The sequence below is a fragment of the Carcharhinus amblyrhynchos genome, chromosome 10 (genome assembly GCF_965287045.1).
Source record: "Carcharhinus amblyrhynchos chromosome 10, sCarAmb.v2.hapA, whole genome shotgun sequence".
In the NCBI taxonomy this organism is placed as follows: Eukaryota; Metazoa; Chordata; class Chondrichthyes; order Carcharhiniformes; family Carcharhinidae; genus Carcharhinus; species Carcharhinus amblyrhynchos.
Genome location: NC_137333.1, coordinates 65069565 through 65088302, shown reverse-complemented (window position 1 = coordinate 65088302; position 18738 = coordinate 65069565). Strand labels below are relative to the sequence as shown.

Genomic DNA, 18738 nt, shown 5'->3' with positions numbered 1-18738 from the left:
GGGTTAAGTGAAGGGAACACCTAATGTTCAGCTAATTTAATTAAATATCTGTAATGCAGTTGCGAGTGGATGTAAACTCAGTTTGTTATAAAATTACAACATACCTGTTATATTCATTCCCCTAAGTGATAAGCCTAATTTGAGCATAACTTTAATCAAATCATAAAATTAGAATGTGCTTGTCAAATTTTTATCATGGCACAACACTCAGGGGGCAAACATAATTTTAACAAATTAATTATCCATCATGTAGAATTCAATTGTATTTACAAAAATTCTGATCTTTTTAAATTGACATGTTCAATTTCAGTTTTCTGCCCAGTAAGAAAGCGCAGTAAGAAGTCTCACAACACCAGGTTAAAGTCCAACAGGTTTATTTGGTAGTAAACGCAACCAGCTTTCGGAGCTTTGTCGGGTGAGTGAGGAGTTCTGATCAGAAACAGAGCATATAAAGGCACACACAGTTTACAGAATACTGATTAGAATGCGAGTCTTTACACCTAATCAAGTCTTAAAGATGCAGACGATGTGAGTGGAGATAACATTAAGCATAGGTCTCCAGACAGGACAGTAAGTGAGATGTTGCAAGCCCAGGCAAGTCATGGGAGTTACAGATAGTGTGACATGAACCCAAGATCCCAGTTGAGGCCATCCTCATGTGTGCAGAACTTGGTTTTCAGTTTCTGCTCAGTGACTCTGTGCTATCGTATGTCATGAAGGCCGCCTTGGAGAACATTTACCCAAAGATCAGAGGCCGAAAGCCTGTGACCGCTGAAGTGTTCACCAACAGGAAGGGAACAGTCTTGCCTGGTGATTCTTGAGTGGTGTTCATTCATCCGTTGTCGTAGCGTCTGCATGGTCTCCCCAATGTACCATGCCTCGGGACATCCTTTCCTACAGCGTATCAGCTAGACAACGTTGACCAAGTTGCAAGAGAATGTGCTGTGTACCTGGTGGATGGTGTTCTCATGTGAGATGATGGCATCTGTGTCGATGATCCGGCATGTCTTGCAGAGGTTGCTGCGGCAAGATTGTGTGGTGTGGTGTTTAAGACTTGATTAAACACCACAACGCCACAGTTTCCCTGTTCTGGCAATGGGATCCTATTGACACAATAACTTATGAGCCCCCCATCAACTTTAGGAAGCAAACTAGTTAAGTAACTAGCTGATCTTAACTGACCGACTGCAGCTTTTGCCAGACAGCGAAGGTTAAAATTGACCTTCAGCATTTCAACCTGCACGTGCAACAAGGGTAATCAGAAATGTTTGATATTCAAAAAGGATATAAAAGCATTGAAGAAGTTCCAAACGAGGTTTACAGATATGATAGTTATAACTTACTGGCTTTGCTAACAGTAGCAAACCATATCACACTAACAAATTGGGGTTCTTTTCTCTGGAAAAGAAAAGGCTGAAGGTGACCTAACAGAGATCCTTAAAATTATGAGAGGGAGTTAATGATGTAGACAGGAAGCACATTGTTCCATTTGTGGAACATTCTAACCTAGAATTCATAAAATAACGATAGCCTCTAATAAATCCAACACAAGTGGTCAGAATGTTGAACTTGCTACTATGTGGACTAGGTGAGGCAAATAGCATTGATGCATTAAAAGGGAAGCTAGGTAAGTACATGAATGAGAAAAGAATAGGTTATGTTAAGAGGGTGCGATGAGGAGATTTGTGGGGAGCAGTAACTTTCAACCAGTGTGCCATAGCACACCAGCACGCAAGGGTGCTGCGGCCATGGCTGTGGGCAGACTCCAAGCCCTGACTTTACTTTTTTGTGTGGGGGGAAAGAAGAAGTTTGAATTTCAATTAGGAATCATTTTGTTAATTGTTTATACTGCTTGAGTGAAATGGGAACCAATTCAATTTGTAAACCAAACAGTTTTGTGCTTTCCCGCTGTGTGCCAATCTGCCAGAAGTCCTGTTAACATTCAGCTCACGCTTGAGGTTTACCTGTATCTCCCCATCACAGAGCATGACCTGCTATAGAGATGCTCAAAGCAACTTGGCAACTACTTGTAGAAGGATTGTGCCACCACTGCCTCAATTTAATTTCTCAAATTCTTCACAGCCAAAATATAAAATGTGGAAAATAACATGCACTCCCATTCGCAATTTCAAGTCATGGACCAAAGCCAGTTAGGAACAGCAGTTCTCTGGTGGCAATTAATAACAATCTGTTATTAAGATTAAGACCTCCCTCCACTCCTCTTGGGAAATCCATATAGTCCCTCTGCTGGTTCAACAGAAATTCCCTGTGTATTTTCGTGTGTGTGGCGATTTTAATGGTGAAATGAGTGGTATTGTGAACATTTCCTCTCTCCTTTACCTACTCCCCTTTCAAAATAAAACCCCAAAACATTAAATTCTCTATACTCTAAGGCCCTTGAGTAAATTTCTATTGAGACTATCTTTAATATATTAATGTAGTCTGTAATATACTCGTATATAGTATTTTACTATATACTAGTACTAATGGGAAAATCTACAGAAGAGCAGTGGGGGGGGCATTCAAAAAGGAAATGGGGAGAGTACAAGCCCTGCATGTTCACTCTCGGGTGCTAGGTAGGAATAACAAGCCCAGAGAACCATGGATGACCAGAAATATTCAGGATACAAGGAGGAGGAAAAGAAAGTCTTTTAAGAACTGCAAGGGAGCAAATCAGTAGAGACATCAGTGAAGTATAGAAAGTGCAGGGTGAAGCTTAAAAAAGCAATCAGGAATGCAAAGAGGGATATGAGAAAGTTATGGCCGATAGAAGTTGGGAAAATCCCAAGATATTCTACCAGCATATCAATGGGAAGAGAATAACCAAGGGAAAAATAGGACCCATTAGGGACCAAGGGGTCAATCTGTGGGATGGAGCCACAGCACATTCATAGAGTGTTGAATAAATACTTCTGTCCTCACCCAAGATAATGAGGTCGATGGTATGGGATTCAGGGAGAACCACTAAGGTTCTTGAGCAAATCGACATAGGGAAGGACACTGAAGGTGTTGGCAGCCTTAAAAGTGGATAAATATCCAAATCCAGGTGAATTGTGCCCTGTGCTGCTGTGGAAGAGAGGAGATTGCAGGAGCTCTGGCCCAAATTTTCAATTTCTTTCTGGCCATGGGGGAGGTGCCAGACAACTGGAGAACAGCTAATTTGGTTCTGCTACTGAAGAATTGTGGAGATAAACCAAGGAACTATAGACCAGTGAGTCTCATGTCAGTGGTAGGGAAACTATTATAGTTAGCATGGCTTCATCAGAGGGACGTCATGCCTAACAAATCTGATTGAATTTTTTAAGGAAATGACTAGGTGTGTAGATGAGGGTAGTGGGTCGATGTAGTTTATATGGATTTTAGCAAAGCCTTTGACAAGGTCCCACATGGGAGACTTGTAAAAATGGTAATTTCATATAGGATACAGGGTAATTTGCTAAAGTGGATTAAAAATTGGCTCAGTTGTAGGAAATAGAGGGCGATGGCAGAAGGCTGCTTTAGTGACTGGAAGCCAGGGTCCAGTGGTGCACCACAGGGATCTGTGTTGGGCCCCCTGTTATTCATTATTTACATAAATGACACTGATGACTATGAAGAGGGTAGGATTAGTAAATTTGCGGATGACACAAAGATTGGTCAGGTGGTTAATAGTGAGGCTGAGAGTCTTGGGTTACAAGAAGATATAAATGGAATAGTTAAATGGGCAGATAAGCGGCAAATGGAATTTAACCCTGAGAAGTGTGAGGTGATACACTTTAGAAGGAGTAATTTGATAAGGAAGGGTTCAATGAATGGTCAGACACTAGGAAATTCTGTGGAACAAAGGGATCTTGACATGTTTGACCACAGATCTCTGAAAGCAGAAGGGCATGTTAGTAAAGTGGTAAAAAAGGTATATGGGACACTTGCCTATATCAGCCAAGGCATAGATTACAAAACCAGGGAAGTCCTGTTGGAGTAGTACAGAACTTTGGTGAGACCACAGCATGGGAGCGCAGTTCTGGTCACCACATTATCAGAAGGATGTGATTGCGCTGGAGGGGGTGCAGAGGAGATTCATCAGAATGCTGCCTGGGAAGGAACATTTAAGTTATGAAGACAGGTTGCGTAGACTTGGTTTGTTTTTGTTGGAGCAGAGAAGAGTGAGGGGTGACCTGATAGAGGTGTACAAGATTATAAGAGTTAATGGACAGAGTGGATGAAGAGCTGCTGTTTCCCTTAGTTGAAGGGTCAATCAAGAGGGTATATAGGTTCAAGGTGAAAGGGAGGAGGTTGAGGGGGGGATGTGAGGAAAAACTTTACCTAGAGGGCAGTGACAGTCTGGAATGCACTGCCTGGGAGGGTAGTAGAGGTGATACTTCACATCCTTTAAAAGTATCTGAATGAGCACTTGATATGGCATAACATTCAATGCTATGGACAAAGTGCTGGCAGATGGGATTAGGTGGGAGTTTAAGTGTTTCTACTGTGTTGGTGTGGACTCGATGGGCTGAAGGGCCTCTTTTGCACTGTATGATTCTATGATTCTAATTTAATTACAGATATGTTTTGTTTTAACAAACCTATTCCCATTACCTAATTGCATAAACTTGCAAATCAAATAAAAACCTGGCAGACTAATAATTTATCACCTTGCTCAATTGTTTGCTAGTACATTCATCAGCATTTTAAGATGTTCATTTATTAGAACCCAATGCTACAATGCTGATCGACCCTTGTATATAGCACTGTCACTCTCTCAACCGACCAAAGACAGATGTGTTTTAAAGGAAAAATAGTTTAACACCCCCAACCCCCACCCCAACCTGTGTAGTTCTTAATAACAGACAAATGATAGGTCTTCTTGTAAGTTTTCAAAAAAGGATAAATATTCAGTAACAAGCATGCAATAATGTATTAAATACATTTAAAAAGGAGAATATTTGGGTCTTCTTTGGTCTTCTGAAGAAATGGAAAAATAGAGGTTGGAGGTTCATGGAGGTTAAGTCACAGGGATTTAACCTGTTCAGATCTTCAAAGAATAAAGAACAGTACTTCACAGGAACAGGCCCCTCGACCCACCAAGTCTGTGCCAACACAGATGCCTCTCTAGTCTAACATCTTCTTGCTTCTACATGGTTAAAGTCCCTCTATTTCCTGCCTATTCATATACCTATCCAGATGCCTCTTGAACGTTGTTATAGAATCTGCTTCTACCACCTTCAGCAGCACGTTCCAAGCATTCACCACGCTTTGTGTGAAAAACTTGCACCTTACATCTCTTTTAAACTTTCCCCTTCACTTTCAACCTATGCCCCTGTGTAGCTGACCCTTCAACCCTGGGAAAAAGACTCTGACTATCCACTCTATCCACACCTGTCATAATCTTGTAAACCTCTATCAGATCCCCCCTCATCCTCCGACGCTCCAATGAAAACAATCCAAGTTTGTTCAACCTTTCTTCATAGTCCATATCCTCCAAACCAGGTAACATCCTGGTAAATTTCTTCTACACCCTTCCCAATGCATCTTCGCTCAGGTAACATCACCACCTGCTCCCCACCCCCAACCCCACAATTTACATTAGTTGGACTCATGTTGAACTTGTGTCTACTGGTGTTATTCTTGTGAATTCCTAATTTATGGATGCATGTAATTTATATCCACCAATCAGTGTTTCATGTAAATACTTAAAGAAAGTTAAAGTCATATATAAAATGCATTTTATTATAAAACTCCTTGACAATGAACCATGTTTGGGGGATACAACTGCAGAGCCACTGGCATCCTGGTATGTAAATGCTGATTGCAGGGATATCTCATACTGCATCGGCACGCTGGTTCCAAGTGAATGAGAAAGAAAAAGAAGTGGTACACTGCATTGAAGATATGTTCATTAGTTCTTAGATTTAAAAAGGCCACTATTTGCAACTAATAAATGAAATTTCAAAATTATAAAGTTTTAGCTGAAAGGATAGTCTTGCTCTAAATTCTAATGACAGATTATATTTAACTTGTGGTGAGCAAGTTTGCTGGAAATTGTTTGCTATTTGCTCCCCCTCTAACACAAGCGTGGATTTTGGCAATATTTTTTAAAAAATTAAAATCTCAACTGAACAGTTCGGATCAATTTCCAGATCTATCAAAATTGTTTTCTCCCTCTTATTTTTGAATGCAACACAATTGGTCAATTTAATTTGCGAGTCAAAGTTTGTAATATTTCCCCTTTCCCAACCATAGCCTTGTTTAATTCAATTATTCTTAAGTTAGGATGAATTTGAAAAAATATACAAAGAAATATAATTTGAGATTTGGTGCTGCTTCTGACATCGCCTTTCCAAATCTTCCTTTCTGAGTGGTCTGAAACAGCAAATATCCGCGCGGAACACTAACACAGACAGGTTGGGCTAAGCTTATTTCTTTTTCAACATCCTAATAACAATCAATGATTCTGGAGCAAGTCACTATTTGAAATTGTAATATTCAACAAAAACAAATCCCTTGGTCTACTATGTTAACCATATAAACTGAAGACAAAATTAAACTTCAGGAGTGATTTCACTAGTGATCTGCGCCAGCTGCTTGCAATAAATCTTACTTTCAATCTTAAGCTGAAATTTCTAATTACTTTACAAGCATAATTTACAGCAATTGGAAGACTACCAGAATATATTATCCGAAAGATTTTACCCTAATTTCAAAGACGAAACTTACTTGCGCATTCCACCTTCTGTGTTCCCCATCAAGCTGGCCTATCAGTTTCTCAGCAGCCTCGATGGTCTCCTGAGCTTTATTTACTTCTGCTTCCAGTTTAGTAGCTTCAGTCGTTCTGATCTGGAATCTATTTAAACAAATGGTGAAACAGCTTCAGACTAAATTTCTAAATTTTAAACATTTAAAAATGCATCAAATAATCAAGCGACCACAAAAAAAATCAATTTAAAATGATTGCTATTAGAGTCAGGGGATGAATTAGAAGTTTCTTTTCATGGAAGTTGTTTGAAGTGAAGTTGTTTTGGGTGTTTAGCACTGTGCCTCATGGCGCCAGGAGGCCCTGGTTCAATTCGGGTGATTGTGTGAAATTTCTCTGCATGTTTGCATGAGTTTCTTCCAGATGCTCCGTTTTCCTCCCACACTCCAAAGATTTGCAGGTTAGGTGGATTGGCCATGCTAAATTGCCCCTTAGGGTCAGAGGGATTAGCAGGGTAGGTGCATGAGATTGTGGGGATCGGGCCTGAGTGAGATTGTTGTCAGTGCAGGCCTGATGGGCCAAATGGCCTCTTTCTGCGCTGTCAGGGATTCTATGAGTGTGAAAAGTTTTCCTATCGGGACTGGTTGAAGCAGAGATCATTGCTTCTTTTAATATAACATGAGATAAATATTTGAAGTAGGAGAACATACAAGTTTATGGGTGAAGAGTGCAGTTGTGGTGTTAGTTTTGGGTTGATCCAACAAAGCGATGCATAGGCATGATGGCAAATATGGCCTCCTCCCCGCATTCTGTATAATTTGAGTTAATATTAAGATTTATAATTCTGCATTTCGCATTCTAAAAAATGTGTTCAAGTAAATTTGTACTTTTCTTTCAGTTCTGCCACTTTCCGTCCCACACTGCAGAGCTTAACTTCCAGGTTCTGTTTTCTTTCTTCAGTTTTACTTAAGTTTCTGGTCAAGAAGAAGAAAAAAAGCTGAAATCATATGTGCTGAAAATTACTTTGGAATAAGAAACACATGTCAAATATTATTAAACAGAATACTACATTAATCTATCACCGTGTCATCAGGGAGACAAGAGAAAGGTTTCAAAATGAAGCATTATAAAGAACTATCTGAGTTACAACAACAGTATAATTGAAACATAGCATAATTCCTGAATAGTTTAAATATAATTATACCCCCTCTCTGTGCTCTTTCCACATGCACATTCCACTTGGCCTGGCTTTGTATTAGTAACATTACAGTATTCTGAGAATGCATCATAATCAAAATGGTGGAACAAAGCCACGACAATACTCAAAGCTCATCATTATCCAGGACACCTTGCACATAGGATTCAATATATGTACCCATTACATCACCTCTGCACTTAGCTGTAGTGTGTATGATCTACAGGATGCACTGCAGTATTATCATTACCTCTGGTTTCCATCATGGAAAGGGAAATTGTTTGCTCATTGTCACAGGGCCAATATTCTGAAATAGTCTACCTAAGCATCATTAGAAGGACTGCAATGGTTCATAAGAAGTGCCTTCTATCACTTTCTCAAAGTCACTAGGATTAAGTAAACAAGGATGAAAAATAAATGCCACTTTTGTCAATTTTATCCATGTCCTAATATCAATTTAAAGGAAAACCTCAATAAAATTTAAATAAAGGTATAGTCCTGCCAGGAGTATGTAATTAGAATAATTGGGTGCTATCTAACAGCCTTGTTTGCCATGGGCACATACCCTGTTATGGCCACTAAATCTCATGAGAGCGCCAAAACGAGCCATTTAAAGCTGAGTTGTTGAGTTCTTTTTTTGAGGATTCCATTTTGTTTCTAAGCTATATGGGTGTGCAGAATGATATTTGGAGTCACTCCATTACTCTATCTTTCTTTTATTCAAATTTAAAAAGAAATGTATTAGTTAAAAAATCCTCAGGTTAATGAAATTATGCGAGTTGTTGTGCCTAGCATTTTTAAAATTATCAGCATAACCATTTACAGTTTAAAAAAGCATTGCGTATGCAGCATATGGAATTGTCCAGTGGTACACTAAAATTATTTCTTGGTATTTATTTTGAAATCCTGTAGCAAAATGAGAAGAAATTATGCTTCATGAAAATTGGCTTGGAATTTGTCATTAGAGAAGAAGCAAGTGTTCACAGATGTCAAAGAAAGTTTCCTACAAAGACCTGGCAATCACAGTGGTACTCTCCTTTTCCACAATGACAATTTAGATTTGGTGCCAAGTCAATGAGATCTCTAGGCATATAGCAGAAGTAATGTCAGCAAGAACAAACACATTGAGGCATTCACATAGACTCCAAACCAGGAAGTTAAAAACATCGAAATTCCTTTACTTCAAACTTAAAATTTCAGATCATAAAACAAAACATAAGAACATAAGAACATAAGAAATAGGAGCAGGAGTAGGCCATCTGGCCCTTCGAGCCTGCCCCGCCATTCAATAAGATCATGGCTGATCTGTCGTGGCTCAGTTCCACTTTCCCGCCCTCTCCCCATAACCCTTAATCCCCTCTCTTATCAAAAACTCATCAACCCGCGTCTTAAAAATATTTAGCGAGGCAGCCTCCACCACTTCAACGGGCAGAGAATTCCAGAGATTCACCACCCTTTGAGTGAAGAAGTTCCTCCTCAACTCCGTTCTAAACCGCACCCCCCTTTATCTTGAGGCTGTGCCCCCTAGTCCTACTGTCTTTTTTGAGCGGGAAGAGTCTCTCCACCTCTATCCTATCCATCCCATTCATCATCTTATACGTCTCAATGAGATCTCCCCTCATTCTTCTAAACTCTAACGAGTACAAGCCTAGTTTATTCAGCCTCTCCTCATAGCTCAACCCCCTCAACTCCGGTATCAGCCTAGTAAACCTCCTCTGCACTCCCTCCAAGGCCAAAATATCCTTGCGCAGGTGCGGCGCCCAAAACTGCACACAGTACTCCAGCTGCAGCCTCACCAATGCCCTATACAGCAGATGATTTTATTAAGACAGAAGCTAAAATCAAGATTTACAACCTTTTTCAATTTAAAAATGTGGTTACTTATGTCATAATGAGAAAGTGTGAAATTCCACAAGCATAAAATTTGCTTTTCAGGGCTAGTGAGGTTGCTTAACGGTAATTGTGATGTTAGCATAATATTAAAAACCCAGTTACACCTCATCCAACAAGGTGTAACTTTTCAAGATCTGTTGCCATTGAGAAAACAACAAGGAACTACAGGCTTCCTACGCTCCTGAGTAATTCAAAAAGATGCAAGTCTTGAATATACTGTTTTTGTTTGCAGAGAACAGATGCATATGAATATTTGACTCAGCCAGAGTGAAATTGCTAATCAATCAGCATCCATTTTCCTCATGTGACATAAACTGTTGTGATTGTTTGAAATTTGGAATTCTTGCATTTGTCCTTACGAATGCAGGATGAAAAACCTCGGCAGCATGGCTCTCTTTTCAGCAATGTTCAAGTTCTGTACTATCAAGTGTCTAAAAATGTTATTCACAGTATGTATTATTTAATAACAAATGTCAGACAGTGAGTTACATTCTGAAATCTGACATTGATCTTAAAGCTTATTTTTATTTATAAAATCCTTTGGGCCTTTCCCTCTCCCCCCTGCCCCCAACACTACTCAGCTCCTCCTTGGTAATTCAATCCCAGACATCAAATATTCTATATACAATTAATAGTAAGCAGATGATACACATACTATATTGATCTGAAGTGATACATTCAAAACACTACAGGCATACACCAGAAAATACTTTCAAAAGATGAGAATAAAGTAACATGATCAACAAAATATGGATATGCTCTTGAATTACTCACTCAACTAATGCAGCCTGTTCTTTTTCCAGAGGTTGAATCTTCTCCAGTACATATGAATATTTCACATTAGCTCGGACCCAAGCAGCTAATGGAGCAGCTGCAGCACTGGCACGCTTGGCATTCTGTAAATTCATTATCAAATTGATAACGCATTTATCATATTTCACACACAATACAAATAAAAGATCATTTGAGTCTCAGATTAATACAATTGCAGGAGACTCCCAAAAAATACCTCAGGCCCTCATGGTTCATTCTGTCACCAAGCAAATTTAATGAGCCAACAACTTTGATTGCATTTTTATTTCTGAACTGCCATTCATATAATTATTGCTAATAAACTGCCATAAAGCAATTTCCTATCAAACATACCTTTGGGTCAAATGAAGCACTGTTTTTCTGTAAGAGTCCTTCTACACTCTCACGTATTTCCCTGCTGATATTCCAAGCGTCAAAGGTTGCAATCTCTTCTCTCACTCCCCGTTTTGCCAAGAAACTGTGATAATAATAATCAAAATCATTAAATATTAATGTTGCTTCAAATCAGTCATTGACAAGATATCAGATAATATAGGAATGTACTTTATAAATTATATTTTGATTTTTTTTGCTGAGGAAACAATTTATATCATGTGTTCTTTTTTATTACAAATGTACATTTAGCCATTTGCTAAATGCAGCTCATTCAATCAGCTATTGAACTGACTACTTATTTATACTGGTGATTTTGAAACCTTTGTGTGAAGTACCGCTTACAAATATTGACACTCCTGGTGACACTGTAAATACTGACAAACATGCTTAGGACCCCTTGCAAGTACTGGGACCCTAAATGGTCCCTTGTCCTGTTTTAGAAAAGGTATTTTTAGATAGCATAAGGACAATAATCCAACTAATGTTTAAAGCTGTAGTTTGTGCGTAAACAAATATGTCAAATGTGAAAATCGGATGACTGCATGATTCTTCATGGTTCAGGGACTCAAGTATAAAAATATAAACAAAACCAACTTCCCTGTAAACCTAAATGAGAATATATTGTCATGATATTTCCACATTGGTTTCAGCTTTAAATATACTTAATGGCATAAGAATCAACTTGTTGCAAAATTACTCAATTATAAGACATAAAAAACAGATTCTGTGTTATTTACTATTATGCCTTAAATTTAAGATGAGAAACATCTTCAGTTAGAACAATATGTAAATGAAGATGCCTGTGAATAATGGTCATAATGACTTGGTGGACTTAGTGTGATATTTTACTAGAAAGTCAGATATAACTTTGGTGTGTGGATTCCTTCCAAATTGGGGAAGTCACATATGGGGCCCTATTTTACCATTGCATCGTGCCCATTTTCCAGCGCGAAACGTGGTAAAGTCAGGTGTGAGCCCATTAACGCGATCCGCGCTCGCGTCCATGCAGATGGCCACCTTATTGAGACAGGGAATGGCCACGATCCAATTCACACCCAAAACACGTGCAACGGCAATTTAAATGCATTTGCATGTATTTAAATTGAACTAATGAACTACCCACCCATCTTTATCAGCATTTCCCTCTTTACCACTGTATTCATCCTTCCGAATTCACGCTGAAATGAACATGCTGAATTAAAGTCTGAATCGGGGCACTCCAGCTGCTGAAAAGGCGAGTTCAGAGCTTCTGATGACTCTGACTCAGATCAGTGGTGGAGAGCGGGGAGGGAGGTGCGTCAGATCATTCTCTGGTTGTGGGGGTGGGGAGGAGAGTGAGGCCGAATCGTTGTCTGGTTGGGGGTGGGGGAGAAGGCAATCGTTGACTGGTTGGGGGGAGGGGGGAGGGAGGTGGGCCAGATCATTCTCTGGTGAGGGGGTGGGGAGGCAGGAGGATGCTGGTCAGAAGTTCCTTGGGGGAGGTGGGGAGTGAAGCCAGATCATTCTCTTTGTGGTGGTGGTGGTGGTGGGACAGTGATGTCTATGGGGAGCCATCGCTCCCGCTTTTCGCTCCCAGGCCGCTTTCTCCTCTTTCTGCGGCTCAAGAGCATCCTGATATGGGCACACTTTTTCAATTTTTTTCTAGCTGCGCATGTGCAGTTCAGAGCTCTGATCGTTTCAGGAGCACGAAGCCCTGCCCACAGCGCGAATGGGACCTGTAATTTTTTTTTCAGGCTAAGTGCTAATGGAAGCACCTGAAAGCAGATTTCCAAGTCCCAACTGAATTGTGTCCAGATTCTTAGAATGAAAATGGTAAAATCTGGCCCTTAGTTTCACCATCTCAGGTTACCAGGATCATCAATAAGGAGTCCCCAATGCCAGCTGGTTGCCCTTCTGGGGACCATCTTTGGCAGGAAAGGCCTGAGGTGGAAGAAAAAGTGGAGGAAAGGACAATCAGGAGTGTACATAAAATCAAACAAACAGTAGTTTCTTTTCATTTCTTTTTCAATAGAAAATAGTTGCTAGAATTAAGAATAACCTTTTTTTTAAGCAAGGGGAATGTATTTGAGAATGAAACTATGGGTGGGATTCTGTAGTCATTCTTGCCAGCAGTGACACCCTGATCTTGGACTCCCAAGGAGGGCAGGGAGGCGAGTGCTGTGCCCATATGCCCAATTCCCACAGTAGGAATTGGCTCTGGTTAATGTCATAAGTTTCAGGTGTTAAATGACTGCTATAAAGTACCCTTAAAGAAAGACCTGTCAGATTTATCAGGAAAATTTCCTTGCTTTCTCTTGTAAGACCCAGCTGTTCTGAAAAGCAGGAATTGAGTTTTGCTGAGGAGTTCCCCTTTTAACATTGAAAAAGCAGCTATGTTCCAGAAATGGATTGTGGGGGAGGGAGGGAAGAATCTGGACTGATCAAGGCTCAAGGGGAATTCCAATTTGCCCCTCTTGCCCAATTCTACAGGCCATCAGTTGGGAGAACAGACCCAGAGAATCCCAACAACAATCTCATAAATTCTCACCTTTTCATGCTGACCCATGAAGTATCAAAAATGCCCATCAACCGTAACACTCCCTCCAAAATATCTCTGATGACATCAGGTGGCATTCGCAGTGACCGAATTTCTGAAAGTGATTCTGGCTTTATATTTCCTACTGCTCGTTTGGCTTCATCGACATGGGGCTGAAAAAGAAAAAATGGAAACGTTGCCACTGCCTTTTGCCAATAGCCCAGTGAGAACATGAGGACAGTAATGCAATACTAAGGCGTATGGTTAAATTTTAACATTTTCCTTTCAGAGGCTGCAACCTGTCAGGAACTTAACAGCGAGTTTGTTGATGGTTTTTTGTAACTCAGGCAGGGAATTAGCATGCCACTCTCAGGCTTCCCGTACCTGGCTGTTGTATAAAAAAGCATCACAGAATCATTGACTGGTTCCAATATAAAACCCCATTCATTCTGAAAAGCCCATGCAAGCTGTCTATAAGAGCAATGGAATTAGTCACATTCCCCTGTCTTTTGCCTATAGCCCTGCATTTTCCCCCCAGTCAGGTGTTAACCAATTTCCTTTTGAATGCCATGATTCAATCTGCCTCTAACATACTCCCAATTAGTGCACGTCACATTGTAAAAACTCACTGCTTGAAACAGCTTTACTTTCATGTCGCCATTGCTTCTTTTATCAATCACTTTAAATCTGAATCCTCTGGTTTTTAACCTCTCTGCCTAAAGGAACAGCTTCCTTTTATCTACACTGTCTCGATTCCAGAGAGCTTTCCAACATCTCTATCAAATCTCCTCTCAACATTCTCTGCTCTGAGGAGAACAACCTCAGCCTGCTCCATCTATCCATATAACTGAAGTCAATCATCCCTGAAACCATTCTCATAAATCTTTGCTGCACTCTCACTAAACGTTTCACATCTTGCTTAAAGAATGGTTTCCAATATTGAACACAATGCTCCAGTTGAAACTGAACTAGTGTTTTATAAAGATTCATCATAATCTGCCCTGTCACATTCAATGATACATGCACATATAGCCCCAAGTATCTCAATTCCTGTATGCCTTTAGAATTGTACTCTTCAGTCTATATTGGCTCTCCTCATGGCCTAACAAAATGTATCACTTTATTTTTCTCTGCAGTAATTTGCCCAATGCAACAGCCCATTTAAGTTCCTTTGAAGCCTGTCACCATCATCCACATGGTTGCAATCTTTGTGTCATCTGCAAATTTTGAAATTTTGTCTTGGACACTTAAGTCGAGGTCATTAATGTATATCAAGAAAATTAGTAATCCACTGTATATTTCCTCTGGTCTGAAAAATAGCTGTTCACTATTCTTTATAGCCTGTATCAATTTATACTTCTCTGGTGGCATGATGGCACAGTGATTAGCACCACTGCCTCGCAGCGTCAGAGACCCGGATTCGATTCCCAGCTTGTCTCCATGGAATCCACATATTCTCCTCGTGTCTGCATGGGTTTCCCCTGGATGCTCTGGCTTCCTCCCATAGTCTGAAAGCCGTGCTGGTTCGATGCATTAGTCACGCTAAATTCTCCCTCAATGTACCCAAACAGGTGTCGGAGTGTGACGACTAGGAGATTTTCATAGTAACTCCATTGCACTGTTAATATAAGCCTATTTGCAACACCTCTAAATAAACTTTTTTTTTAAGCTGTGGCTCAACCAACTTTGTATCTATGCTACCACTGACCTTTTTATTCCATAGGTTTTAACTTGGCTGCCAAGCCTATTATGCCACAGGCCATCAAGCACTTTTTGGATAGGGTCATGTATAAAATTAATTGCATTGCCCACAATAATCTCTGTTACTTCATCAAAAACTCAATCAAATTCGTTGAACATAATTTGCTTTTAACAAATCCATGCTAACTTTCTTCAATGAATCCATATGACTGTTAATTCTATTCAGGGTTATTGTTTCTAGCAGCAATCCCAGCACTAAGGTTCAATGGACTGGCCTTCAGTTGCTGAGCTTATCCCTATCCACTTTGCTGGATAAGGGTGTAATATTTATAATTCTTTCAACCTCTGCCACAAGCCCCACATCTAAAGAGTTTGGAGAGCAGTGGCCAGTCTCTCCACAATCTTTCCTTTACTTCCCTCAATATCCTTCAATATATCCCATTCTGTCCTAGTGACCTTTCGATTTTAAGTACAAGCAACCTTTCCAGTAAACCTCTATTGATTTTAAGCTATCCAGTACCTCAGTTGCCTCCTCTTTCACTATGACTTTGACAGCATCATCTTCCTTGGTAAAGATACAAAGTACTCATTTGGTACCTCAACTATGCCCACTGCCTCCATGTGGATCTCCTTTCTGATCCCACCCTTCATTTTGATATTTTTACTATTTACATGCCTATGGGCGACTTTAAGATTTCCTTTCCTATTAGCTGCCGGTCTCTTCTCAGAGTCTCCCCTTGTTCTTATTTTTTCTTTTTCGTTTCTGCTCTGGACTTCCTATATTCAGCCTGGATCTCACCTATACTATACTGAAGACTCACTATTTGAGGATACCCAATGATGACAGAATGGAAGCATTCTAAAATTGTCAAGAGATAGCTTTGTACTTGACAGAGAAAGCATCAATGAGAGAAAGCTGCATTACAGTGCTTGGATGCATCCCTGGACATCATGCTGTGAGCTGTCAGAGCCTGCAGGGAGATTCTATTCCTAGAAGATGAGAAAAAAGCCAACCTCAAAACCAAGCAAGCATAGCCAGTAGTAGTAGAAGAACTGAGGAGCAAATATGGTGCCTCACAACTACAAACAGCACCACAAGAAGTTCAATGCCTTATCATAGGCGGAAAGGTGAAAATACAGGTGGCAGTAGGAAAATTCACCTTCAAAAACTCCAAAATAGCCTGCAAAAAATCAAAGATGGTGATACAATATTCAAAACATTGAGAGAAATGTTGCCCTATACAGATATTCCCCGATTAGAGAGCATACCTGAATGCTGCCTTGATTTTTATTTTAGCATTATTCCTGCATATGCACCGAGAAGCCACCGTAATTCTGCATTCTCAGTATATTCTTTAAGCAGTTACTAACTCTTTGGCGCAACTGCTACCCAAGCCCCCTTCATTCATTCCCACTTGCTGGCCCTCCTGAACATCCCTTACCAGCCAGTCCTCCTGCTCACCAGTCCAGCAAACCCCCTTCCTCACACCGGCCTCTCTAACTCCCTGCTGCTTGTTGAATTTCCCTTTCTACAGCCCTTCAAAATCCTTCCTGTTCACTGGCTCTCCTGTTCATTGGTTTTTCTGACCCTCTCCCACTCCCTGGGCCTCCTGCTCAGCATCCTTTTTGCTCTCTCCAACTCATCTGCAAACTGAATGACGGGAAGATCCACCTTTAGACTAAAGAGTGGAGTCTTTCAAATGTGTAATTTGTCAAGCGCATTTCCTTCCAGGAGAAAGAATACCCTGTATCATTCATATAATTATGAACCCTTTAGTTGTTTGAACTCCATTTTCAGAACAGATAATGACAACCTGCACTTTAATTATTTTACTGTATGTGTAAATATAATGGATAGTTTAGTAACCATTTAGTTTGAAAATACCACTTGTGTCCTTCAAAATCATGACGATCATAATCTTCCATTCAAAACAGATCTCCTAATAAAGGCTAAAGGCAAAGTAAACAGAAACTATGGGTAACAATTTTAAACATAAACTACCCACTCTTAGATATACTCCGTATAGCAAATGTCTATTTGATTCTATTGGTCATTCCTCCTCCACAAGAAGTTCCCAGATGCAACTTGATTTAAAAAGACACAAAATACTTACACAAACTGTAATCAATGTAAAAAAAAAAGCAAAGAGACTGAATTAATTATGTGCTGTCGAAATGACCCAGACTGTCCTTTGATTGATGTCACAGAAGCCTAATCTATTCAATATATATTCAAAACAATAACTTCTGGGCTCAAATTGGCAAGGATTTTTCATCAGCTCTCCGCTTCTTTTTGGTGGAACTCAATAGGTCAGGGTGAAAAATGGATCAAGGTCCCCTTCCAAAAGGTGCCAGCCTATTTTTAAGGAGACATCAATACACATATGTGTGTGTCCTAATGATATTTTAAGTGACAAAGTTGCACCATCCTCACATATTCTCTGTTATTTATGCCATCACAACATTAAAAACCAGGCATCTGTTTGCTCCTAACATCTAGTGTTGCTGCGGTGTGGTCTCTTTTTAGAGCATCTTTTCATATCACTATCTGATTTGAAGTTTATTTATTGGTGTCACAAGTAGGCTTAGCTAAGGAACTAGCTAACCTAAATGAGAAAGGCAATGGTGATAAAAATTGACCTCAGTTTCTTGTAAAATAAAGCACAATTTATTCTCCTGATATCTGTGGAATAATCATTGTTGCAAATGTTCATGTGTAGATTTGGGGTCTACAGGTTGAACAGACAGCAGCACGAATATCCTTTGAAAATAGCAGGTATTGAATAGAACTTAAGTTCAAAATTCAGAACCATTTCAACATTTTTGCAAGGGATATCAACTCTACATTTTTATCAAAACTAAATCTGGGAAAATGGAGTTCTGAAACCAAAAAAAAATGCTGGAAAATCTCAGTAGGTCTGGCAGCATCTGTAAGGAGAGAAAAGAGCTGATGTTTCGAATCCAGATGACCCTTTGTCAAAGCTCTGAAGTTTACAGGTATGTCAAAACTGGTTGAGTATGTTTTTCACTTACATAACTGTTATGTTTTGTTATTTCTAGCTTTATAATCATTTTTAGGCTCTTCGATAGCAAACCCTTTTAATTTTCTGGAAATGGTGAGACAGTAAATTACCTGGACTTGCTTAAGCTCATTATCAATTACACTTTTACGCTTTTCAATCTTCACCACCTCCTCGGCTATCTTCTGTTTGATCTGTTCCATTTCAGTTTTCTGTTCACTCGCATTCTGCGAAGAAATACAACTTTCAATTTTTGCATTAACATCAGTCATCATTCCTAAAATAATGTAGAACTAAAAGATACACAAAAGAAAAATGTTACCAAAGAGACAAGCAATGCCCAGTACAATACACAATAGCCGCAACAGTACTAAATTCCTACCCAACTCAAATAAGTCATAATTAAATAAATGTAAACTACTGCAGACGCTGAAAAACCGGAAATAAAAACAGAAATTGTTGGAAAAGATTAGGAAGTATGACAGCATATTTGGAGAGAAAAATAGAAACGTGGAGCTTCTTTAAATAAGTCATATTTGGAGTTCCAAACTTCCTG

At 39.7% G+C, this 18738-nt stretch overlaps 1 protein-coding gene across 2 annotated transcripts in view; it reads right to left on the bottom strand.

The window, feature by feature from the left end:
* The window catches only part of dync2h1 (dynein cytoplasmic 2 heavy chain 1), a 546351-nt gene that overhangs the window by 308134 nt on the left and 219479 nt on the right, over window positions 1-18738 (bottom strand). For both annotated transcript variants that reach the window (XM_080197215.1, XM_080197216.1), the window contains exons 57-62: window positions 18296-18409; window positions 13474-13634; window positions 10905-11028; window positions 10533-10654; window positions 7558-7644; window positions 6694-6820 (exon numbers count right to left, since the gene is read on the bottom strand). In XM_080197215.1, coding sequence (XP_080053341.1) covers window positions 6694-6820; window positions 7558-7644; window positions 10533-10654; window positions 10905-11028; window positions 13474-13634; window positions 18296-18409 — 735 coding nt within the window. The remainder of the gene's footprint in view (window positions 1-6693; window positions 6821-7557; window positions 7645-10532; window positions 10655-10904; window positions 11029-13473; window positions 13635-18295; window positions 18410-18738) is intronic.